The sequence below is a fragment of the Mercurialis annua genome, linkage group LG1-X (assembly GCF_937616625.2).
Source record: "Mercurialis annua linkage group LG1-X, ddMerAnnu1.2, whole genome shotgun sequence".
NCBI classification, from domain to species: Eukaryota; Viridiplantae; Streptophyta; class Magnoliopsida; order Malpighiales; family Euphorbiaceae; genus Mercurialis; species Mercurialis annua.
The window spans coordinates 57,948,656-57,974,336 of NC_065570.1; the positions used below are offsets into that span (position 1 = coordinate 57,948,656).

Below are 25,681 nucleotides of genomic sequence, written 5' to 3' on the forward strand. Positions count from 1 at the left end.
ATTTTTTAGTAAAATAATAGTAAACTGTTAGTCTACAATTAGTAAATTAATTTATCTTTTAGTAAGCTGATAGTAAACTGTTAGTAAATGGTTAATAAATTAGCTATACTTTATATTTAATAAATTAACTATAATTTTTAGTAAAACTAGTAAATTGTTAGTAAACGGATGGTAAGTAAACTATTAGTAGACGGTAAATAAATTAACTATACGATTAAAATATAAACTAATAGTAAATTAACTTATTTTTTAGTAAACTGATAGTAAACGATTAATGAATTAACTATACGGTTAAAAAAATAAATTAATAGTAAATTTGATTTTTAAGTAAACTGTTTGCAAACAGTTAGTAAATTGATAGTAAACTTTTTGTTAGTAAACCAATAGGAGATTTACCGTATTTTTATAAATAAAAACTGTTAGTAAATCGTTAGTAAACTTTTTGTTTGTAAACCGTTGGTAGACTGTTAGTAACCCGATAGTAAACTTACTGGTTTTTTAAAATAAAAAACCGTATTTTTCAACTCAAAAAGTGTAATTTCGCAACTTTTAAAAGTCAAACCGTAAAAATCAACCCAAACTGGTCAAACCGTATTTTTTAAAATATTTATACACAGTATGAGTATTTTTGAAAAACTCTTTAAGGAATAACATGATGAAAAAAATAATAAATCTCTTTTTAATTCAGGTGCAAAAGGTGAATGTCCCTTTTCAAATGAGACCGGTTGTAGTATATATTTTTTTGTTAAAAATTTTAGCTTCAAAGAAAAAGAAAATATAAAATATAAATTCTTTTATGAAGGATATACGATTATTTTCATGGAAAATGTAGTATGCTGTGGAATTTTTCCTTCTATGTACTAGCAAACCATGGCTACCTGCCAGTGAGGGCCTAGCCCTTTTGGATTTTGATATGTTTAATTCATATTATTACTATATGGAAATTGATTATATTTGTCGTTACAATTCAGTATATAATCATTTTGGAGGTCAAATATTCTTTTTCTAGAGTAAGAATTTATTTGCACCTGGGGGCAAAAAGGAAAAAGAAAAAAAGAGCTAACATTGTTTTTTTTTTTTTGATGAGAAGAGTAAACATTGTTGACATTGACAGTCTCCTGCTTTCATATGAAAAGCAGTTTGGGGTTTTGAAGATCAATGGAAGACAGCAAAATCTCCCAAAATATTCTTCCCTCAAATTATGTCACTCTCGTTCAATTGCAAGAACGCTGGAAGAAACAGCAACAAGATCGGAGTAATGATCATCATCATCAGCAACAGCAGAAACAGAATCACAAGGAGCAACATAATAATCATCCATCAAATTCTGTAACCCTAACTCAACCGCAGCAACAATGGAAACAAAATAAGCATCAGAAACAACAACAGCAACAACAAGAATATGACGAGGATAAAAAGCAAACACAGAAGCAGCAGCCGGAAGAAGAACAACAAATTGACGGCAAAGATAAACAAATTAATCGAGGAAATTACGGCCGAAATCGCAGGCTTAAGAATAGGAATTTCACGGGAAGCGGTTCCGGAGCTTCTCCTTCTGTAAAAGAAAACCAAAACCAGAATGAAAACGACGCCGTTCCGGTGGCTTCTGCTGTTGAAGGACACGACGCTGCGTCCATCCCGATTTTTGTTGCTGTTGAAGGAAATGAGAAGGAAATAAAGAAGAAAAAGAAGTGGAATAAGAGGAAAAATTTTAAGAGTAAAAAAGAGAAGGAATTAATCAAAGATGGAGAAACAGCCATTACACAAGGGGAGGAGGCAGAGAAAGCGCCAGTGCGTGAAAAACACGCGCCTCTGATTAAGAGCCAGAAGGACAATATTATTCCGCCGATGAGGTACGGGAGGAAGAGAAACACGGGGATGATTAACTGTATTTATAGGGCAAAGAATGCGGTGGAGACGGTGAGAGAAAAGGGTGTCGAAATAATTGACATGAAAATTGGGGAACTCTCAGTAGACGAAGAGAATCATGAGAGATCAGAGAAGCAAAATGGGGTTGTTGCTACTGATGCTAATGGCAGTAATTATAGTAACAGCAACTGTAGTGTGTATAAAGCCTCTAATAGGAGTGTTAATAACCGTAGGAATAGTCAGCATGGAGGTTATAACGGCAGGAATGGTCAGTATGGAGGTCATAAGGGACGAAATTTGGGATACAGAGACTATGAATATGATTGTGGTATCCGTGGGCGTAATTGGAGGTTTGCTCAGCGTAATGGGTCTATTGGAATGGTTTGGGTGAAGAAAGGAGAGGCTGCTGATGGTGAGGGTACTGGAAATCAAAGCTCCAGCAGCTCAGTCAAGGACTCTGATTCCTGAATGATTCATTTGATTGGTAATGGACTTTGTGCTTTTATATTGTGTTTACTTACTCTATTGACTTCCATTGCTGTTTGTGTTTTGCTTATTTCTATGGTTTCATTTTGCTCATATGTATGCAATAATCAAATCGAATTAAATCAAGGGATTTAGAATTCACAGCTTAGTTCGTTTTGTGTGCTCGACAATTGGAAACTAATAGAATTGTGGAAGCATTAAGATCAGTTAGAGGAGCATCTTTGCTTACTACAAGTGTTGGCAATGTATTTAGAACTTTTTGTTCTCTTCTTTCAACTGTCTTCCTTGTTGTGGTTGGATTCACCTGGCTTTTCTATCACAAATTAGAGGTCATAGATGGCTGAAATGCCAAAACGTTGAAGCTTCAATTATGTGTACGTGGTATTTTAAATGACGCTGTGATGTGTTTGTAGATTGGCAGCTTGGTACGCTAAACAAATTGAACTTCACTTTTTTATTTATTTGGTGCACTGCTGGTATATAACATAAGAAACTTGGTGGAGAAAACTATTTGTGGAATGTCAAAACTTCGTGTAAATAAAAATGCACAAGCTGTGATCTTTTCAGCCTGCCTTATGATTGCATCTCCTAAGTTTGTTGCCGATTTATTTCTAGATTGCCTAGCTTTGCTACTTGTTGTATTGCGCTAATGCCCGACCAATACAATAGTGAACTGTATCTTATGTCTTCTTTTGAACTGCATTAAGCAGAGAAAGTGATGGATGTTTCTGAATTGCAGGTCTTATGGTCATGGCTAGAGGAGGAGAACTAAACAGAGATTTTAGTGCAGCAGTGAAGTTGGAAGAAAAATTAATATGTATTTGGAGAGAATGTCTAAAATGTAAATTAAACTGATATTAGATTGACTTGTCGATTTATCTTGCTTAATTTCTCTGCTTTGTTTTATGTTGTGCATGCGATTTTGCGGATGGCTATTCGGTAGAAGCTATTATATCTATTGGTCATTTTATACCATCGCCAAGGATCTCTTCTTCAGAATGAGCTTTTTCCTATTTTTACCCGAATTCCATTCAAATTTGAATTAACCATCTCTTCAATTGCCTCCAAATGAAGCTGATTGGTATAAAAATGTACTGTGTATGAAGAGAAGTGTTAATTCACTGCAGTTACGTTGCTGCTGTTGCTTTTCATGAAGATTTTGCTTATCATCAATAAAAAAATCCTTTGGTTTGGTAGCAGTTCTTCTCAGTAGATAAGAGCAATAAACCCTTTTCAATATGATTTTATTTATTTAACCAACAATTTCAAAAAAGAAGAAGGAAGAATCATACCAGAAAAGATTATACTACATACTACAGTGAATTAAAACTATTCTATCAGTGAATAAAGAACAGAAGAAGTTTAAGGTACTTTCCTTAATCATATATGGTTGATATATAGTAACTGAAAGTGATTCAATTTTCAAATATTTCTCATTAATGATGTTATTAATTGAGTTTAATATCCCATATTAATTATGCTGTGTATATATATACACACTAAATTTCTCTTTTGTCAGGAGCCTCTCTAAGCAAAGACATCTTGATGGCTCAGTCCGGCAGTGGTGGCAATGAAAGTGGAGGAGGAAAGGGAGGAGGCAATGAAGGTGGAGGAGGAAAAGGAGGCGGCGGAGTTGGCAGTAATAACAAGAAGGCTGAGGAATTACAACCACATCCAGTGAAAGAGCAGCTACCAGGAGTTCAATATTGCATTAACAGTCCACCTCCATGGCGTACTTTACATAACTTCAGTTTTCTTAGTTTTATATTACTGCAAGTTTATGACAATTGTATCCTTTATTCTTATGCAGCTGAAGCTATTTTACTGGGGTTTCAGCACTATGTTCTCACTCTCGGTATCACTGTTATGATACCAAGTTTGCTTGTGCCTCAAATGGGCGGTGGAGATGTAAGAAACAACGTCAGCTCTTACTGTAATATTTTACTGATATAACATATATTCTTGTCCTGCAAACTTAACTTTATGCATCTGTTATTTTTGTGACAGGCAGAGAAGGCTAGAGTTATACAGACATTACTCTTTGTTTCAGGATTGAACACTTTGTTTCAGACTTTATTTGGAACTCGGCTTCCATCAGTAGTAGTGGGTTCATATGCTTATGTTATACCCGTTACTTCTATCCTTCTAGCTCGTAGAAATAGTACGGTCATCGATCCCCATGAGGTGAAGCTTTTTTTCTTCCATAATATTTACTATGTTTTCGTGTTAATTCAATTACTATCCTTTTGTTGATTTTCAGAGATTTGTACAAACAATGAGAGCTATACAGGGGACTCTAATTATTAGTGGTTGTTTTCAAATGGTTATGGGTTTCTTAGGCCTCTGGAGAAATGCTGTTAGGTGAGCTTCTTAAGGTCTCTCAGACAGTACGAAATGATGATTAATTAGCAATGTTCCAGCGTTTTCCATTTTAGTGTTTCCCTTTCCGTGCAACATAGTTAATTGATCAGTCATCTAGATATGAAATTTATCTCATTGGTTTTGCAGGTTTCTTAGCCCTCTTTCAGTTGTACCCTCTGTAACTCTTTCGGGACTTGGGCTCTATTATCTTGGTTTCCCTTTTGTAAGTAGTTACATTCACATCACTAATTCAAGAAGATTATAATAATACTGATTTGCTCCTTTTTCATTTCTTTCCTTTGCCCCTGGTTCGTAGCTAGCAAAATGTGTTGAAGTTGGTCTGCCGGAAATTGTCGTTTTAGTTTTTATCTCACAAGTAAGTAATTCAGCATCATTTTCAATCTTTTATTGGTATAAACTAAGCAATTAAATGATGAATACTCTTGTTATTAATTTTGCTGCAGTATCTTCCTCACTACGTTAAATCAAAGAGGCCAATATGTGATCGTTATGGGATTCTGTTATCAGTCCCAATTGTATGGTTGTTTGCAGAAATTTTAACTTCAAGCGGTGTGTATAATGAAAAACCTGCAAAAACTCAGATGAGTTGCAGAACTGATCGTGCCGGACTTGTCGGCGCTTCTCCTTGGTAAAGCTGCCATTAAAATCACTATTAATATGGTCATGAAAGAATAATAAATAGTCAAAATCTCATTGATCTAATTAAATGCAGGGTATACATTCCTTATCCATTTCAGTGGGGAAGCCCAACTTTTGAGGCTGGAGAAACCTTTGCAATGATGGCTGCTGCTTTCGTTTCTTTATTTGAGGTATAATTCTTCACTCAGCTTCCATGAATTTATTTATTTATCATTTTTATCAGAATCTATTTCTTACAATGGAGCTTTTGGAAAGCATCAGAAATTCTAGTTTCTTCCAAAAATAACTTCTTGGAATTGCTAAAAGAATTCTTAAGGAAGTAAAAGTTATGATCACTTGTCTGAATCGCTAGGCGAAACTGAGACTAAATCTTGATATCGTACTTATTGCATTGCAGTCCACTGGTACATTCTTGGCAACAGCAAGATTCGGAAGTGCCACTCCTATGCCACCTTCCGTTGTCAGCCGTGGAACTGGCTGGCTGGTACATGCCATTGAGATTTTCTTGTTAGCTCAAAACATGCCACTCTTTTGTCATTTTCAATTAATGACAATTCATTTGTTATTTTCAGGGAATTGGTGTGTTGTTCAATGGTTTTTTTGGTTGCTTAACTGGATCTACTGCATCATTGTAATATACCTTTTCACCTTGCAAGACTGAGAATTTTCATTTCCTTTGGTTTGCAATCTCTTAACTTTACTGTACTTCTAAATTCACCTTATTATTTGAATATACATATAGGGAAAATGCTGGTCTCTTAGCATTGACAAAAGTTGGAAGCCGAAGAGTGATTCAAATATCAGCTGGATTTATGATTCTCTTCTCTTTATTTGGAAAATTTGGAGCAATCTTGGCATCTATACCTCTTCCGATTGTAGCAGCTATTAACTGTGTTTTATTTGGCTATATCAGTAAGTAAATCTTTTTTTGTACTTTCTTAGTTAAGACTAAATCTGAAAATGAACATTCACAATTTCTGATTAACCAAAGTTTTAACAGTTCCAAATGAAAATCCATGCAGCTTCTGTTGGCCTTAGCTTCCTCCAGTTCTGTAACCTGAACAGCTACAGGACAAAATTCATACTTGGGTTTTCTTTCTTCATGGGCATTTCAGTACCTCAATACTTCAGAGAATATTATCAGATGCAAACAGAAAACGGTCATGTTTACACTGGTCACCGATGGGTATGCTGTCAAGAACTGGTCTGATTGTTAATTCTTTTTGTATGTTACACGAAAGCTTCTTTAGTCTTATGTTTTCAGTTTCTGTTTGTAGATACACTTCTGAAACTCCATAACTATATAATTTTTAGTGTTTTGTCGTTTTCCATCTCAATATTTTTGTTTTCGTGTTACATAGTTCTTTTTTCTTCTTAGTTCTGTATTCATTACTTACATGACTGTCGTTTTGTTCAATGAACTGCAGTTTCATGATGTAGTTACTGTCCTCTTCACCTCCCACGCAACTGTAGCCTCGATAATCGCCATTTTCTTGGATTGCACGCTATCGAGCAAAACTGAAGAAACAAGAAAAGACAATGGGTTGAAGTGGTGGGAAAAGTTCAGCTTGTATAATTCAGATGTTAGAAATGATGAATTCTATGCACTGCCATTTAGACTCGATAAACTCTTCCCTGCCCTTTAATCTTTCAGTAACTAACTACTCTGTACCTGTTGAAATTTTTAAAGGAAAAAACAGTACAAAAGTTGTTCACTTTCTCTTGTTCCCTTCTATTTCTTTAATGCTGCTTTAAATTTCTTGATGCTAATTTTTTTTAATATAAACAAAGGGCACATAGATTTTATCAATAACCAAATCTTAACTACACATCTAAAATTTGACAGATTGACAATGCCGTTTGTCTATTCTAAAGATAGCTCTTCTGCTTTAGTTTCTGTTTTATAAACTTCCAAATACCATCCATTCATCATTGTTTGGGTTTTCTTGGGGAAAAATGCATGAAATGGCCTAAAACTGGTTAATTTTTTTAAGAATAAGCTTTTTTTTTTTTTGTATTTTTACACGCTCTATATTTTTACTTTATATCTAAAAGTCGATGTATTTTCTATAAATACAATAAAAGTTTAAAAGTGAAAGATTTCCATTTTTTAAGTGAAAATATAATTTTTGGGATTAAAGTATATTTATATAAATTTAAGGGGTTCTTTTTGCAGTCTTGTGTTTTTTTTTTCCTTTTTCTTTCGTTCATCACTGTCGTTAATTTGTCTGAACTGAACCATTAAACTAAGAAACCCACCTTCCAAGACACAAGCCATCTCTTCTGGGTTTGCTTCAACCTTCAATTTTTCTTCCTTTTCCAATAAATTTCAGGTAAATTTCCTTAATTATTCAATATCATTTTTCTTTTTGAATTATTTCTTTGATTATTCAACATGATATTTAATCGTTTATTTACTATTTCAGTTTTCTACACAAGTGATGTTTGCAAGGTTTGGAATCAGGTCAAAGAAATTACTATGCATAACCTAAAATTTAATGAGCTTGTTAGATTCAATGGCCTGTTTTTATAATCATTTACAAAGATTAGTTTTGTTTAAATCGTTGCAGACAAAACAACATGCACAGAGTATTTGATAATGAAATTTAAATCCCAATTTGATCATCTTAATCAAATGAGGTGTTTATTATAAAGTAACATATGCGTAAACTGTGATTTGTTTTGTTTCTAGGTTATAGGAATGATTCCTAGTCGCTACAAAAACTTGTTTGGTTCCCCAGAAAAAATTGAAAATCAGTTGGACTCTGATCATGAAATTGAAATTAGTTCAAAGGAAAGAAAGGGACATTTTCTGTGGAAGAAAGTGAAATATCAACTTGTTGAGTATCATCTATTGCCTGCATATTTAAAGGACAATGAGTTTATTCATCGCCATTACCGCGCAGAATGGCCATTGAAGCATGTTCTTCTCAGTATCTTTCAGATTCATAATGAGACTCTTAATGTCTGGACGTAAGAATTTGTTCAGTCCAACAAAAATATTTTTTTTGTTTTTGATCTGCAAATTGTTTATTTCTTCTCTAATTATTGCTCTGAAACTGTTGGATTTTCTTGCAGCCATTTGATTGGATTCTTTCTATTCCTCTTTCTGACTGTATATACAGCATTTAAAGTTCCAGATGTTGCAGATCTTACTCGTCTGCAGCATTTTCCTGATATGCTCCGAAAAGCGGATTTCCGCAAGATTCATTCAGATTTGTTGGACTGTCTTCATAATTTGTTGCCTGATCTTAAGACTTCTTTGCTTTCTATGGAATTCCTGTTGTCTCTTTCAGGAAATGTTGTGGAATTTCTTACACATTGCTTGCCCGCCGGATTCACTCAGATGTATTATCCCAATGTCAGTGTACTGGTAATGCCCTTGGACTATGTTCAAGTTCTAAATTAAAAACTTCACTTCTAGTTTTCTGCCTATGTAATATGGAAATGGAAATGCTGAAACGAAAAATATGAAAAAAAAAACATTTTTATAAGAAAAGATTATACAGATTTGGACTTTCAGAAATATTTATAGATACGGAAGTGAAACATGGAAACTTAGTATTCTAGAAGTTCTCGTGCAACATAATTTTCTGCTATAATACAATGAATCATGTACATTGTTTTCTGCTATCATGCTATGAATCATGTGCATAGTTTTCTGCTATCATACTCAAACGAGAAATGCAGAAGTTAGAAGTAGGAAATTGACATTTTTATAAGAATAATTTATAATTATAGAGTTTTGGACATTCAAAAATTCCCAAAATGAAAATGAAACATGTAAATTTAGAATTTGAGAAATTTCCGTGCAACATAGTTTTTTGCTATCTTATTCTGAGCAAGTATTTACAAAATCCAGCAAGGAGTTACAGATGACATGTCAAATATGATTCCTCCACCTACCTTCGATCCGATAACGAGATGGCCATTCTTCGTTTTCATGGGCGGAGCAATGTTCTGTTTGCTAGCAAGCAGTACATGTCATCTCCTATCGTGCCATTCGGAGAGAATGTCTTACATTGTGCACAGAGTAGACTATGCAGGAATTGCTGTTCTCATAACAACATCGTTTTACCCTTCAGTCTACTACTCCTTTATGTGCAAGCCCTTGTACTGCAACATTTATCTAGGGCTCATAACAGTTTTTGGAATTACTACCATGGCATTTTCGCTTCTTCCAGCGTTTCAGAAGCCGGAATTAAGAGGGTTCCGCGCAGGTCTCTTTTTCGGGATGGGTGTGTCAGGTGTAGCTCCTGTTCTCCATAAGCTGATACTGTACGGGGACCAATCTGAAGCCATACAGACAACAGGGTATGAGTTATTAATGGGGATTCTGTACGGACTCGGAGCGTTGTTTTATGCTACGAGGATTCCAGAGAGATGGAAACCGGGGAAGTTTGACATTGCTGGGCAGAGTCATCAGATTTTTCATGTTCTGGTTGTAGCAGCTGCTTATACGCATTACCAAGCGGGGCTTGTTTATTTAAGATGGCGAGACTTGCACGGTTGCCAGAGAGTTTCATAGTTCTGATTAGGGTTGTACTCGAACCGGACCAAACTAAAACTGTAACTGTGGTTCCGTTATTTAATGAATACTGGTTGGTCTGTAATTGTATAAAAGTTATAAAAAAACGATCAATTAATATAAATACATATATTTATAATATTTCAGTCCTTTTTTTCTTAATTACAGTTCACAGATTTTATCATTTTCAACTTTTAATTATTTTTGTTCAACATAGCTTGTCAGGCTCCTGATAACTGAACAAAATTGTCATTTTCTCTTTCAACTTTTTATATCTATAGTTTGTCATTTGTTAGGCTCCTGGACTCACAATCCTGGTAAAATTAAAACAAAATTGAAAAAAATGCTTTCATTGAGAGTTGAACTCAAGACCTCCCGCTTACTAAACGGGTGCTCTAACCAACTGAGCTATGAAAGCCAAGCTGTTCTGATTTTAACATATATATTAAATTAATTGACAGAGTTCACTCGCTCAGATAACTTCCGAGGTCAAATAAAGATACACGTAGCCTAAGCTAAATCAAATCAGTGATCAAGCCATCATAACCGTTCATAGAGACTTTTAAGTGGGCCATAGTTAAATATGAAGGAATGATATGATGACATTTGCCCCTTCTTTTGGTGATCTGTAGCACCTTGTTTGGATGCCCTAAAATTGGCCTACCCATAAAACATGGCGAGTTGTAACCGGAGTAATAATTTTGCTTAGTGCCTCAAAAATAAAAAGTTTAATATATTATTTAACCCCTAAATTTTACCGCTCTATTTTCTACGATCTCTAATCTAATTTCGTGTTTCATTAAACCTCCTAACTATCTTTTTATTCTATTTAACCCTTCAAATTATACTATTTGTTATATTTTACTCCTTAACTAAATATTTTCCCACTGAACATCTAAACTATTTTTTTTACCTATTTAACCTCTCACATAATGTATTAATTTAAAAAAAAGATATAAATATGTTGTTTATATTTAAAATAAAGAGCGATGGATTTTAAATAATATATAAAATACATTGCTCTTTATTTTAAATATAAACAGCATATTTATATTATTTAAAAATCCATTTCAGGATCAATTGCTTAAAAAATCATGAATTTTAGCGTGTTTTGCAATTTAAACACAAATTTAAAAGATTCGTAATTGATTTGAAAAGTTTGAAATTGCAAAAAATTAAAAGTTGATATCTTAAAATTTTTGAAATTTGAAATTTGAGTTAAATTTATAAAACACACTAAAATTTATAATTTTTTAAACAGATAAATTCATTTAATATTATCAAAATATAATAAATTTACGTATTTTATAAATATCGTTAACAAAAAGAGACAAACTCCTTTTATTATTGTTGAAATGTATAAAAACATTTACATGTTTAAAAAGTAATATAATATAATTATTTAATCAACTTTGAATATCTTTTATTTATTTCTACTCTTTTTGTTTCTAATTTCTATTCTCGTCAACAATTTACGAAAATATTATTAAAATTTTAAATAAATATATTTTTAAAAATTATATATCATTGTATATAAATTAATTTATATGATTTTAAGCATTCATGCTAGACATAATATGGTTGAAAATTAAATAATTGTAATTTTGAGGAGGTTAAATGGATAAAAAATTAAAGTTTAAATATAAAATAGACAAAAAAATAGTTAAAGGGTTAAATAGAACAAATTGTGTAGTTTGAGGCGTTAAATAGAATTTAAAAAAAATAGTTAAGAGGTCCAATGAAACACGAAATTAGTTTAGGGGTCACAATGAACAAAATGTTAAAGTTTAGGGAGTTTAATAATGTATTAAGCCCCTTGAAAAACTCATACCTTTTAGCTTATTTTCAATTCTATCATGATGTTGAAAACTGGCAAAGTTTACCCTATTTCGCACTTTATTATTTCAATTGTACCCCTATTTCGCAGGTCAATCCTGTGTGGGAATGTAATATCCCGTATTTTTTTTCTAAATTATTTTTAGAATTTAATTGTATTTTCCGTCGAAGTTAGGTAATTTATTATTATTAATATTTTATTAATTTTATTTGAGTCTTTCGTTGATTCGTGCGTGGTTCGTTTCGGGCTTGATTTGTATTATATATATATATATATATTTTATTAAAAAAAAATAAGAAAAGGAAAATTAAATATGTTTTAATATGCATGAAAGGTAGCCATGCATTTTTCAACGTAAATTGGGCCATAAATTATGTACATGGACAATGACATAAGAAGCCCATTGCACCTTACTTTCTATATGAAGCATAAGATTATAATTTGGTAGCAGTAACATGTTTCTTCATTCCTTCTCCTATTTAACGTGTTGTTTCACGTTTCTTACCTTAACCTAATATTTCTTCATCTTAAAACACCAAACTCAGCCGCCACTTTTCCTCAACATCCTGAAATCATCATCCCTTCCGTTCGTTCCAATCCGGTAAGTGTTCATGCTTGGCTATTCTTCATTGTTCTTCGTTCGATATCGTCTCGTGCCGTTAATAACTTGTAACTTCATTGTTTAGCTTTAAATCCGATTATTCTTTGACGGTTCTCATCGACTCAACGATCTCTTTAATCTCTACGTTTTGAAATCGATTAAGGTACGTAAAGATTACTCCGTTTGTCGCTGTTTTGTTTCGCCGTTCTTGTTTCTTTTCTGCAGTCTATGTGCCTTGTTGCTGCCGATTTGCATCTCTGTGTTATTTGCTGATTATTATACCTTGAATCCATTGTTGTTTGTGCTCTTCTTGTTGAGACTCGGATTCATTTTGGTTGGTCGAACTCCACCCGTCATGGATATGGTTTCCGTTCATGATTTTATTGCTTTGAAAAGGGGTTCTTAAGCTTTTAATATGGATATAGGTTATGGTATTTATTTTAGATGTTAATAGGGTAATCGGTTTTGTGGGCATGGAATGAGTTAGGGAGCAGTTGTTTGATTATGAGTTAGATTTGTGTATAGGTTCACGGCTTGAAGTTTTGTTCATCATGTTTACGGATTGGAATTTGCTATTATGGTTGCTGTCCATTTTTTTTTCTTTCTATTTGCTGTTCATGAGTTCAATTTTATTGTCATGCATGTGTGGCCACTTTTAGTAAACCATTATTCAAAAGTTATGGATTCTTTTTGGTTTAATTTTGCTGGAGTCTTGAAAAGTGGTTAAATGACTATAATGATCACTCTTTTGTTTTGCTTAAACTTAATAAATTCCTCAAGTTATTTTGCCTATCATTTTGATAATAACTTGGACTTTATTTGATTATAATCAATATGTTGTAAACGATATTTATTTTACAATTTAAATTAATATAATTTCTCGGGTAATTATATTTAATTGTAATATTAATTTGGCGTGTCATTTGGCTAATTCAGTTTAGTCCCTAAACTTTTATGACTTATCTAATTAAGTTTTTGGGTTGTAACTTGGGTTACTTGAACTATAAGATATTAAATTCTATTTTAATATAGATAATTGTTTTATCAAGTATTTTTAATTTATAAACTCGGGTTTATAAAATTTATAAGTTTTGTTTGGGTTAGACTGTGGTCGCCCAATAAGTGGGAAGAAGCTTGGTAGTTTTTAATAACTCGGCTGACTCACTAATATGGATTTTAACTCGGATTTATTTAAATTAATTTATGTACTATTTTAAATGTGATTATATGATTTGTACCTTATAACTCGGGTTATATTTTGAATGCATTTAATATAAGTGTGTTATTAAATGTGACTTGGTTTTGTGTTGTACTGGTCCTATGTGGTGTCTAGTACTCTTTAGAGTTAATTATGATTTTAATATGATTTTAATTATGATTTTAATATTTTATTTAGACCCGTCGACTGTTCGTACTTCAGAGGCGAACCAGAGTTAGATTGCTTGTCAGGATCACGTGGATTTAGCAAGCAGTGAGTTTATATCTCTATTTACCTCTTTATTAAGCAACTATTATATTTTGTATATATGTATATGTATAAACAGCTTTCGAACTGTTTTCGGCATTGTGTATTTGATTTGGAACGTGCTACTCGATGGGCATCATCGGGACTGCGTGCGCACCGGTAATGATTATGGTATTGAGGTAGGTTTGAGATACGTCTCACCTTAGTGAGGGCACCGGTGGAAGATACGTCTCCTGGGCTCACTATTTATTAAGTGATAGTCGGGGATCGGTTATTGAGATACGTCTCACCGACACGACAATGGATTTAGAATTGTGGTTTAGGGTTTCATTGATAATCCATAATGAAAATGTTTTATTAAACGTTTTAAAGGTTTTTAACTTAATAAATGTAAATGGTTATATAAACTCTACTCAGTAAATCTGACCCCGTTGTTTTCCCAAATTTTCCAGGTTTATGATTTGAGCTTTGGTCGATCTCCGTTTCTTCATTCTCGGAGGTTCTTTATTTATTTCAGAAATAAAGTGTCGAACTATTTTAAACTCTTAGACCGCAGTAGTAGTTTCATATTATTCATGTCTTAGTCTTACGTTTATATTTTAGACTATTGTTGTTGGATTGGTCCAACTATTACTTATCGCTTGTGGCATGATTACAGTGTTATGGCATTTATATTATATTGCCATGTTGGAGTTTATTTGAGATTAAGCGTACTTTAAATGCTGTTTATCTGTACTGCTAGATTAGGCTGAAGTCTCGGTTGCCCCCGAGCATGTGATTTTCTGCAGGTACTTTGTTTTAAATGTATCTAAGTTGTTATCCGCAAGGCTTGCTACGGGTTTTGGTACAACCATACCCATACCCTAGCGCCGGTCACGATTCATGAAAATGGGTTGTGACAAACTTGGTATCAGAGCTTTGGTTTCAAACCAAGGCCATTCGAATGCTTTATGTTTACTCTGTTAAGTTGTTGTTGAGTCATAGGTACTACTGCGGAATTAGGGTCATGTCTTGTCTTTGAAACGTCATCTTTTGATTTTAAAACTTTCTGCCTACACCGATAGGATTGTGTCGAGTCAGTCATTTTTATGTCTTGATTTGATGCTAATATTTCTGTTGATTCATGCGTTTCACTGGGTGATAAATTTTTGGCTGTTTTATGCCTTTAATAAAAATTGTTGACGTTGAATTATTTTGTGAGTACTTCTGGTTTTGGCCGAGAGTCTTGATTTTAAAAGAGGATATTTTGTCAGACTTAATATTGTTTCGGGATGGAGTGATTTTTTTTTTTTCTGAAAAAAAAAAAAAAAAAAAATCTTTTTCACGTTTGTGAATTACGTTGTTGGCCACGTATTTATTTTAAACTGCCTTAAGAAAATTATTTTTGCTTAACTTGTGTTTAGACGCATATAATTTAATGGGTACGTAGTCTGTACATGATACCCTAATATATTATTTCAGTAATTTCACCAGTGAAATGAAATCAGTATATTTCAAAATTTATATTCGACTAAGGATTTAAAAAGGGGTTTGTTCTTTTGAAATAAAATGAATTTTTCGAATTCTTAAAATTAAAATGTTACGTCTAACTTGGTGTTTTCAAATGATTGTTTTGAAATAAAATTATTTTGAAAGGTGTTACAGTTTTGGTAATTTAATATTACTTTTGAAATTTTTACCATATTTGGTTGTCAACACTTTGGTGTTGTTGGCCTTATACTCGATTTACTAGTTTTGACTAAAACTTGTGTTTTTAATAAGGTTGTTAAAAAAAAATAATTGTTCTCACTTGGGTGATGTGTGGATGTTATCATTTGGGTGACGTCGAGCTTCCTATTTTGAAAGGATTTGAATTTGTTTTAAAACGCGTTTTTCCGGATTTGAAAAATGTTTTGTATAGATTTTACAAATGGTAATTGCGGGTTTGACTTGGGTCACCCAAATTTAGAGTTGAGCTTGGAAGTTGTAATTGCTCGGCTAACTCGATAATTTTAAACTGAGACATTTGGGAATAAAAAAAAAATTACCATTGTTTTGCAAAGAGGTTTTCCGGAAAATGATTTTTTAAAAAACTGCGGGGCTCGACAATAACTTGAAATCTATTTTGTAAATTTTATATTTTGAAATGGGTTTTGATAAATATTTTTGATCAATATCTTTACTTATTTTGATCTAATCTGGCGCTTTGAGCATGTTATTATATGATATAACAATGTTAACATATTTGATTGCTTGAGTTCTATTTGTTATATCAGTAGAAACATGATGATCAAATAAAATGTTACATGTTCAATTCTTTTGATATTATTTTGTTTTATTGTAAAATGCTTGAGTGGTTTTCAGTTGTGTAAAAAAAAAATCATGACCTATTTTACTGTGTTATTACTTTTATCTCTCATGTTTGGTTAATTTGTCGTGGTAGTTATTGTTCTTGTTTGCTTCATCATGGAGAGTATCACGTGAGGATATTACTCGCTTATTTTACTTCGGTATGGCTTTATCGTTGGTATCGACATGCGTTTCGAACTTTTATTTAAACGCTGCGCTTAGTTTTGATGTTATAATTGTTTTAGCCGTATCTATCATTTGAACTCTGGAGATTGAGGCGATTAATTTTGGTATCAAGAAATTTGAGGAGCGACTCTTGGGATCAGTAGTAGTTCTTTGTTAAGAATCTATCTTTGTTAGAGGAAGGTTATTTAAGTTATATTAGTCAGCACCAATGGAATAATTCTACTAGTAGGTGTTTGCCTCGAGCGTTAAGTTTCGAGCGTTAGGCGTTTCTAGGTCGGACTCGTTTGTGATAATTTGGAGTATCGAAATTTTCGGCTTTTGGCATTCTAAAAATAAATATGGAATCTCTGGATCGAGGTTGATCTGTGTAGTAATACACTAGTGGTTTACATTGGGTAAATCAGTGAAATACTGAAACTAATGGTGAAGCTGTGAAGGCGGTCGTGTTACTTATTGTCTTTGGAAAATTTTCAATTTAATTTGAGGTGGAACTCGTTGTTAGGAAAATTTTAGTTCATTATTGATTTGTGTTATTTCGTTAATGACGATTCAAATTGGTGGACTAGGATAATGGAGATGGGCAAATATGTCAAGATGAGCGAGTGCACGTCTCACAGAGTATAATGGCTAGAAAACGTTTCGAAGGAAAATTGACTTCAAATGTTAACTTGTTAAAGTAATTGAAATGTTTTATCACGTAATTGTGCACAGACATGTTATGATCACGCATTTGAAATGCCACGAATAGGAAATTGCATTGAGCATTGAGTATGATCACTAATTAAAAAGAGAAATAAATAATTGATACTTGCATTTAGTACATTCATCACGGCATTAAATTAGGGTTGAATGCAACTCTTCGGGGATGTGAGCTGTCATCACCCTGGCGCACAATTATGTAAAATAAATTTTGTCAGTAAGGCTTTTCAAGAAAAAAAATGTTTTGTTATAAACTCACAAGTTATATTGTGAAAATGGTGCTTAAAAAGCCGATAAATTTCAAACGATTTTAAATTTTTATCCGGTTGGTATCTAGATAAATACTCTGTGATGATGGTGGTAATTTAAGAGAAATTGCATTGTAAGGATTTAATTGATATTGTTGGAGTATTTGTATTTAGTAAAGAGGAGCTATGGTTATAAGGTTACACTCGAGGTTTAGTTGTGTAAGTGCGGAAAAATATTGAGTTTGGGAAGAAAAAAAAATTGTGCCAGCTTAGAGTATATAATTCGAGGATTGTTGATTTAAAGAAATTTTGGTTATGCTCTACGTGTGTTTTTACACTAACTTAAAAGAAATTTTGTTTTTACATATTCGATTTTTGTAAAAAAAAAAGTTTTGATACCGGTATGGAAATTATTTCGCAAATGAAGAGATTCTTATTGCAAAAGATTTATCTTTTGGAAAAGTGATAAAATTTTGTCAGTTTTGATCAAAAATGAATTGTAATTTTTTTTAAAATGAACGATTTTATAAAAATTGTAAATATATTTTGAAAGTAAAGTTCTATGGTGATTTCTAATTGAGAGTGTTTTTATTTTGTTGATGCGTTTGTGAAATTAGAGGATTTTTCAACGGGTTAATTATTTTCAGTTGGAAATGAAATTAAACTTGAGGTGCTAGTAATTTCAAATTAAAGGCGGATGGTGCTACTATATATTTGTGTTTACGGAAAGCGTTTTCTAGGAAAATTTTATTTTGACCCCAACCAATAAACTGATTAAATTCGATCTGATCTAAATGATATTATGTAGGATTAGAGGTTATAGTAGTTGATTGGAAAAAAATTGGAGAATGAAAAATTTTGTTATCAGAAATTGGAATTATGTATTCTTGAGATTGGTTGAACCGTAACGATTCAAATGGTATTTAGTTTTCAGTCGTTATTTGTGAGAGCACATTTAATCAGGATGACATTTAGATTTACTGTTAAGTTTTTTTTTTTCATATGAGGTATTTGGTGTCGTAACCACTATAAGAGATATAGGGTATAGGCGTTAAGGAGTATATTTTTTTTTCCAGTGGAGAGTGTTTGTAGGTTTTTGGTTTGTAGTTTTGGAGTTTCGCTTAGAATTTGGTTTAATATATTGAATTTGCGGTGGTGTTTTGCTTAGATTGATTTAGGCGGTTTTTATTTCGTTTCCGTTGAGTTATCACCTGGTCGTACAGTGATTTTGGAAATCGGAATTAATATGCATAGTTGTCTCTTTCGTTCCGTTGAGGACGCGTTGCCCCGCATTTTTGAGTTACATGAGATTTCATACGTGCTATAATTAATTTTATATGACTTTGGGCTTTGTGGTAAATTCAAGGACGAATTTGTAATAAGTTGGGAAGAATGTAATATCCCGTATTTTTTTTCTAAATTATTTTTAGAATTTAATTGTATTTTCCGTCGAAGTTAGGTAATTTATTATTATTAATATTTTATTAATTTTATTTGAGTCTTTCGTTGATTCGTGCGTGGTTCGTTTCGGGCTTGATTTGTATTATATATATATATATATATATATATATATATATATATATATATATATATATATATATATATATATATATATATATATTTTATTAAAAAAAAATAAGAAAAGGAAAATTAAATATGTTTTAATATGCATGAAAGGTAGCCATGCATTTTTCAACGTAAATTGGGCCATAAATTATGTACATGGACAATGACATAAGAAGCCCATTGCACCTTACTTTCTATATGAAGCATAAGATTATAATTTGGTAGCAGTAACATGTTTCTTCATTCCTTCTCCTATTTAACGTGTTGTTTCACGTTTCTTACCTTAACCTAATATTTCTTCATCTTAAAACACCAAACTCAGCCGCCACTTTTCCTCAACATCCTGAAATCATCATCCCTTCCGTTCGTTCCAATCCGGTAAGTGTTCATGCTTGGCTATTCTTCATTGTTCTTCGTTCGATATCGTCTCGTGCCGTTAATAACTTGTAACTTCATTGTTTAGCTTTAAATCCGATTATTCTTTGACGGTTCTCATCGACTCAACGATCTCTTTAATCTCTACGTTTTGAAATCGATTAAGGTACGTAAAGATTACTCCGTTTGTCGCTGTTTTGTTTCGCCGTTCTTGTTTCTTTTCTGCAGTCTATGTGCCTTGTTGCTGCCGATTTGCATCTCTGTGTTATTTGCTGATTATTATACCTTGAATCCATTGTTGTTTGTGCTCTTCTTGTTGAGACTCGGATTCATTTTGGTTGGTCGAACTCCACCCGTCATGGATATGGTTTCTGTTCATGATTTTATTGCTTTGAAAAGGGGTTCTTAAGCTTTTAATATGGATATAGGTTATGGTATTTATTTTGGATGTTAATAGGGTAATCGGTTTTGTGGGCATGGAATGAGTTAGGGAGCAGTTGTTTGATTATGAGTTAGATTTGTGTATAGGTTCACGGCTTGAAGTTTTGTTCATCATGTTTACGGATTGGAATTTGCTATTATGGTTGCTGTCCATTTTTTTTCTTTCTATTTGCTGTTCAGGAGTTCAATTTTATTGTCATGCATGTGTGGCCACTTTTAGTAAACCATTATTCAAAAGTTATGGATTCTTTTTGGTTTAATTTTGCTGGAGTCTTGAAAAGTGGTTAAATGACTATAATGATCACTCTTTTGTTTTGCTTAAACTTAATAAATTCCTCAAGTTATTTTGCCTATCATTTTGATAATAACTTGGACTTTATTTGATTATAATCAATATGTTGTAAACGATATTTATTTTACAATTTAAATTAATATAATTTCTCGGGTAATTATATTTAATTGTAATATTAATTTGGCGTGTCATTTGGCTAATTCAGTTTAGTCCCTAAACTTTTATGACTTATCTAATTAAGTTTTTGGGTTGTAACTTGGGTTACTTGAACTATAAGATATTAAATTCTATTTTAATATAGATAATTGTTTTATCAAGTATTTTTAATTTATAAACTCGGGTTTATAAAATTTATAAGTTTTGTTTGGGTTAGACTGTGGTCGCCCAATAAGTGGGAAGAAGCTTGGTAGTTTTTAATAACTCGGCTGACTCACTAATATGGATTTTAACTCGGATTTATTTAAATTAATTTATGTACTATTTTAAATGTGATTATATGATTTGTACCTTATAACTCGGGTTATATTTTGAATGCATTTAATATAAGTGTGTTATTAAATGTGACTTGGTTTTGTGTTGTACTGGTCCTATGTGGTGTCTAGTACTCTTTAGAGTTAGGGTCTGATTTTAATTATGATTTTAATATTTTATTTAGACCCGTCGACTGTTCGTACTTCAGAGGCGAACCAGAGTTAGATTGCTTGTCAGGATCACGTGGATTTAGCAAGCAGTGAGTTTATATCTCTATTTACCTCTTTATTAAGCAACTATTATATTTTGTATATATGTATATGTATAAACAGCTTTCGAACTGTTTTCGGCATTGTGTATTTGATTTGGAACGTGCTACTCGATGGGCATCATCGGGACTGCGTGCGCACCGGTAATGATTATGGTATTGAGGTAGGTTTGAGATACGTCTCACCTTAGTGAGGGCACCGGTGGAAGATACGTCTCCTGGGCTCACTATTTATTAAGTGATAGTCGGGGATCGGTTATTGAGATACGTCTCACCGACACGACAATGGATTTAGAATTGTGGTTTAGGGTTTCATTGATAATCCATAATGAAAATGTTTTATTAAACGTTTTAAAGGTTTTTAACTTAATAAATGTAAATGGTTATATAAACTCTACTCAGTAAATCTGACCCCGTTGTTTTCCCAAATTTTCCAGGTTTATGATTTGAGCTTTGGTCGATCTCCGTTTCTTCATTCTCGGAGGTTCTTTATTTATTTCAGAAATAAAGTGTCGAACTATTTTAAACTCTTAGACCGCAGTAGTAGTTTCATATTATTCATGTCTTAGTCTTACGTTTATATTTTAGACTATTGTTGTTGGATTGGTCCAACTATTACTTATCGCTTGTGGCATGATTACAGTGTTATGGCATTTATATTATATTGCCATGTTGGAGTTTATTTGAGATTAAGCGTACTTTAAATGCTGTTTATCTGTACTGCTAGATTAGGCTGAAGTCTCGGTTGCCCCCGAGCATGTGATTTTCTGCAGGTACTTTGTTTTAAATGTATCTAAGTTGTTATCCGCAAGGCTTGCTACGGGTTTTGGTACAACCATACCCATACCCTAGCGCCGGTCACGATTCATGAAAATGGGTCGTGACAGGGAAGAGCATCCTGCCGCCCGACAGGATTTATCTTGCTCGGCAAGAAGTTGCCACAACAGCTCTTCCTACCGAGCAACAGCATCCTGCCGGGCGGGAGGATCAGTTTCCTCATCAGGACTGATTTCATCGCAACCACCAATGTCGGACAACCATAACTTTTCGTGCACAACTCTAAATGACTTGGTTCTTGAAGTATTGGAAAGTTTGAGATGTATAATTTATTTCATATGAAGAACATAAATTTATTACAGATCTCTAAAGTATTCCTAAATATCCAATCAATGAAAAAGGGTCAAATCTGCAAATCATCTAATGCACCGTGCAATTTGTTAATTTTTTAATCTTCATATGCTGAGCCATATAACTCTGAATGTTGTAATTCATGACGGTTTAGAAATATTAGGATATCTACAATAATTCATATAAAGAACACTTTCTCATTTGAGGTCCTGAAGAAGGACAAAACTACCCATTCATGAATAAGGATCAATTTGACATATTTTTTTCGTTTCTTTGCAATTTCCTTTGATTCTTGGTTAATTCATGACTTTCTTGTATAATTGACCTATGAAACAATAATTTTCCAAACATAATTTCCTCAAAATAGGAAGTATTACTAACAATTATACTTTTTTTTTGAGAATACTAACAATCATATTTAGAAAATGCTATATAAAATATACATATCATTTGCTAATTTGGATTTTTTTGAAACTTTATATCAAGATGAGAGGTGTAAAATGAACCTTTATTCCACTTTTTTTAATATAAAAAGTATTATTTCTAAAAGTATCATTCTCGTGAGTTTTTAATTTTACAATTACTTTTTAATTGTTTTTAATGTGAAAGTTATTGTTATATTAATTTCCAATTTATTTAAACATTCTCATGAGTTTTAAATTTATATTATTTACTTTTTATTATATATTAATGAAATTTTGTCCTAATTTATGTATGAATGTAAAGTATTTTTTATTTTTTATTTCAAATTTATGTTAATAAAAATTACTTATAGTGCATTTTCACGAGTTTCTCATTTGTAAAATAAATAAATTGTATTTAACTTTCATTTGTAAAATATTATTTTTAGAAGTATCTAATTTGAAAATTATTTGTATTACTATCAGTTCATAGTTTGTATAAATTACTAATTTATTTTTAATTTCTTACTTTCTATGTAATCATTTTTTAAAATTACTTAAAATTACATAAAAATTTAACGAGTTTCAAATTCAGTAATTTTTATTTTTTTATTGAAAATTATATTAATATATTTATTTAATTTTAAAATTAAATAATATCATTACAAGCTTTCGATTCGTATAAACTATTTATTTGATTTAATCTTTAATATATTTTTATGTAAATTATATTACTATGTAATTATTTAACTTTAAAATTAATTTATATTCTTATGAGCTTCCAATTTTTATAAATTATTTATTTTAATTTATTTTTTTACGGTAAATTGTATGAATATATTATTATTTAATTTTACAATTAAGTTATATTCTCATTAGCTTCCAATTCGTATAAACTACTTGTTTGATGATAAATTAATTTATATTCTTATGGGTTTTTAATTTATATAAATTATTTATTTTATTATTTTAGGATAAAAAGTATTATTTATTACTTTAAAAAGTTTATTATTTTTAAAAGTATTATTAAAATTAAATTAAAATTGATCAAATTCAAAATTCCTATGTTTTATGATTTCTCAATTTATATATAATTTTTTTTTATAAAATTATTTTTTCTACAAGTACTTAGTTTTAAAATAAACTTATGTTAGATTATTAATAATGAGATAATAAACTATATTTCTAAATATTTTTAAAATTTAAATCAAAATTTATTGAAAAAAATATATATCGTGAATCTATATACCTCTAGTTCCTTTTGAACATAGGTAAAAACAAAATCAGGAATTGCATGGTCGCATAAGGAGCTAGTAATTACCAAAGGGATAATCAGTCTAAGTATGTTTTTCTGTCAATGGGAAGCCACTCTAAAAATTGATCGAGGTAGAAAGATGAACTACCTCAAAAAATTCTGATTCATAAGCGACCCACAAAAAATTTCATGATTAGTAGAGCTCAATTAAACTAATTATATGAGGTAGGAAGATGAACTCCTAGGAGGAAAATAATGGAAAAGAAGAAGAAGTGAATCTAAAATGGCCGCATATTTAAAAGTGAAATTTGACAGTATTAAGAAAAAACACTATTTAAACATAATGTCTTTTTTATTATTGGAATGGGGAAACATCCGTGGGAGGAATTTACCCACGACATGAGCATAATGCTGTCTAACACGTATGTTTTTGAATTATGACCTATTGGTTAACAAATGTTATTTGTAAGTGTATTGGAAAACGTAACAAGGTAGAAATTACGGGTTAAAACACCGGATATTATTGAGTTTTGACCTAATTTTAAAAAGATATAAACAAATTTATTTTTTTAAGATTACTGAATTTTAAAATATTGTTTACCAATTGGTATTTTAATAAAATCTTACTAAAACAACTAATGTGGAACTATAATATGGGCAACATCACCTATTAATTTGCTCTCTTTTTTTGGTGATTTACCAAAAAAAAACATCACCTATTAATAATGAAGTATTCGCATTACAATTGCCATATTATATCTGTATTCCGGTTTCATGTCGGTTTTTTTCAATCATATTTCATTGAAGTACCAACCGATGATAAACAAATTAAAAAAATAACTTTAAAGAAAAATTAATTTTGAGTTTTGTTTTTTGAAATTAGGCCAAAATTTGGTAACTCCTAATGTTTTTCAACCTAGAAATTACAGAAAATGGCAAACTTCATAATTGAGCTATTGACAATCAATCACTATCTCAAACATTAAAGGGGGGAAAAAGTCGTATTCAAGTAACAGTAAAAAGAAAATAAGGAAGAAAAGGGGGTGTTACATGGATGGATCAGGAGCATCAGCATTATAGTCCCGGTCTTTGCCGCTACTTTCATTTGAAGTTCATCTTGTTTTGGCTTAGAATTTTCCATCCGAATTGAAACGTTCTCATGGCGTTCGCTAGCATTAGGGGAAGGCGAGTCATGCCTAGAAAGCAAAACTTCGTATATTTTATTAAGGCTAATCCCCTGAAAAACCCCCCACCTTTCAACCCCCCTTCGTTTGCACCCTCACCTTTCAAAATCCCCAATTTTACCCAAATTATCACCTTTCATTTTCAATTGCACCCTAAAAATATTAAATTAGCCTTTTTTCACTGGAAAAAAGTTCAAATCGATAATTTATATTTTAATTCATATTCTAAATAGTTCTCAATGTTTAAATTTCCACAATAGAACCATATTTTCTAAAATTTTAAAAGTTGAATTTTTTATATATAATATAAATTTAAACATTTCAAAAGTTTAAATATGATTTTGTTGTTGAAATTTAAACATTAAGAACTATTTAGAATATGAATTAAAATACAAAGTATCAATTTCAACTTTTTTCCAATGACAATAGCCCAATTTAATACTTATAGGGTGCAATTGAAAATGAAAGGTGATGATTTGGGTAAAATTGGGGATTTTGAAAGGTGAGGGTGCAAACGAAGGGGGGTTGAAAGGTGGGGGGTTTTTCAGGGGTTAAGCCTTTTATTAATGGCACTTTCAAGATGATATTTTACCGGCTACGCCAAGCTCCATGCGTGAAAAGCTATCTTGCAATCCTCCAAATCCGGCTTCAGGATTCTCGATCCGTTCTTTGTTAGTTGATATAGCGAACACCCTTATACCAGCTAATAGGTCTCAATGGGAGCTTAATTAAAACTCAGAAACAAAATACAGTTCTACTTTAAGTGAGAACAATAAGTACTAGTGTTTCAATTGGAAAATGACTCTTTTTTTTTTTTCATTCAAGAGAGTTTAAAAACCAATAAAACAATTGTAACTTTCCAAATAACATGGACCGTAAAGATAGACGTTACAGCAAAGTCGGCAACAATTATTGAAAATAATTCTAGACCTATTCATAAGCAAGCATTTCTAATAACTTGGACCAATCTTATATACGTGCCACGTGGGTACTATTTTCATTCTTTAGGACAATATATTCGGCCACATTCTT

The 25,681-nt window shown here is 31.8% G+C and overlaps 3 protein-coding genes, 2 long non-coding RNA genes and 1 other non-coding gene across 8 annotated transcripts; 5 read left to right on the forward strand and 1 right to left on the reverse strand.

Annotated features, from left to right (window-relative positions):
- Window positions 1-1,011: 1,011 nt before the first annotated feature.
- On the forward strand, window positions 1,012-3,261 carry LOC126687468 (uncharacterized). Its single transcript, XM_050382033.2, has 2 exons — window positions 1,012-2,353; window positions 3,095-3,261. Exon 1 carries the CDS (start codon window positions 1,159-1,161, stop codon window positions 2,335-2,337), a length of 1,179 nt encoding a protein of 392 aa, XP_050237990.1. The 5' UTR covers window positions 1,012-1,158; the 3' UTR covers window positions 2,338-2,353; window positions 3,095-3,261.
- A 91-nt stretch (window positions 3,262-3,352) lies between these two features.
- Window positions 3,353-7,091, forward strand: LOC126687446 (putative nucleobase-ascorbate transporter 10). Its single transcript, XM_050382011.2, has 14 exons — window positions 3,353-3,722; window positions 3,875-4,087; window positions 4,166-4,263; window positions 4,363-4,539; window positions 4,616-4,716; window positions 4,864-4,939; window positions 5,033-5,092; window positions 5,181-5,365; window positions 5,450-5,546; window positions 5,774-5,860; window positions 5,949-6,007; window positions 6,119-6,288; window positions 6,399-6,562; window positions 6,804-7,091. The coding sequence occupies exons 2-14, from the start codon at window positions 3,901-3,903 to the stop codon at window positions 7,020-7,022; spliced, it is 1,680 nt and encodes a 559-aa protein (XP_050237968.1). The 5' UTR covers window positions 3,353-3,722; window positions 3,875-3,900; the 3' UTR covers window positions 7,023-7,091.
- Window positions 7,092-7,485: 394 nt separating this feature from the next.
- LOC126687454 (heptahelical transmembrane protein 4-like) lies at window positions 7,486-10,045 on the forward strand. Of its 3 annotated transcripts, XM_050382020.2 has the most exons (5): window positions 7,520-7,709; window positions 7,803-7,840; window positions 8,069-8,349; window positions 8,455-8,749; window positions 9,239-10,045. In XM_050382020.2, exons 3-5 carry the CDS (start codon window positions 8,078-8,080, stop codon window positions 9,902-9,904), a joined length of 1,233 nt encoding a protein of 410 aa, XP_050237977.1. In that variant the 5' UTR covers window positions 7,520-7,709; window positions 7,803-7,840; window positions 8,069-8,077; the 3' UTR covers window positions 9,905-10,045. The 3 variants fall into 3 exon arrangements, with proteins under 3 accessions (XP_050237983.1, XP_050237977.1, XP_050237974.1); XM_050382026.2 differs by lacking the exon at window positions 7,803-7,840 and having other exon boundaries at window positions 7,486-7,709; window positions 8,455-8,737; XM_050382017.2 differs by lacking the exon at window positions 7,803-7,840 and having other exon boundaries at window positions 7,524-7,709.
- A 203-nt stretch (window positions 10,046-10,248) lies between these two features.
- Window positions 10,249-10,322, reverse strand: TRNAT-AGU (transfer RNA threonine (anticodon AGU)). Its single transcript has one exon. It is a non-coding gene; the product is annotated as a tRNA-Thr (tRNA).
- A 1,759-nt stretch (window positions 10,323-12,081) lies between these two features.
- Window positions 12,082-14,509, forward strand: LOC130014595 (uncharacterized). The gene is made up of 4 exons (XR_007641101.2): window positions 12,082-12,342; window positions 12,428-12,505; window positions 13,739-13,813; window positions 14,260-14,509. It is a non-coding gene; the product is annotated as an uncharacterized LOC130014595 (long non-coding RNA).
- Window positions 14,510-18,949: 4,440 nt separating this feature from the next.
- Window positions 18,950-21,368, forward strand: LOC126680328 (uncharacterized). Its single transcript, XR_007641107.2, has 4 exons — window positions 18,950-19,212; window positions 19,298-19,375; window positions 20,598-20,672; window positions 21,119-21,368. It is a non-coding gene; the product is annotated as an uncharacterized LOC126680328 (long non-coding RNA).
- The last annotated feature ends 4,313 nt before the right edge of the window (window positions 21,369-25,681 follow it).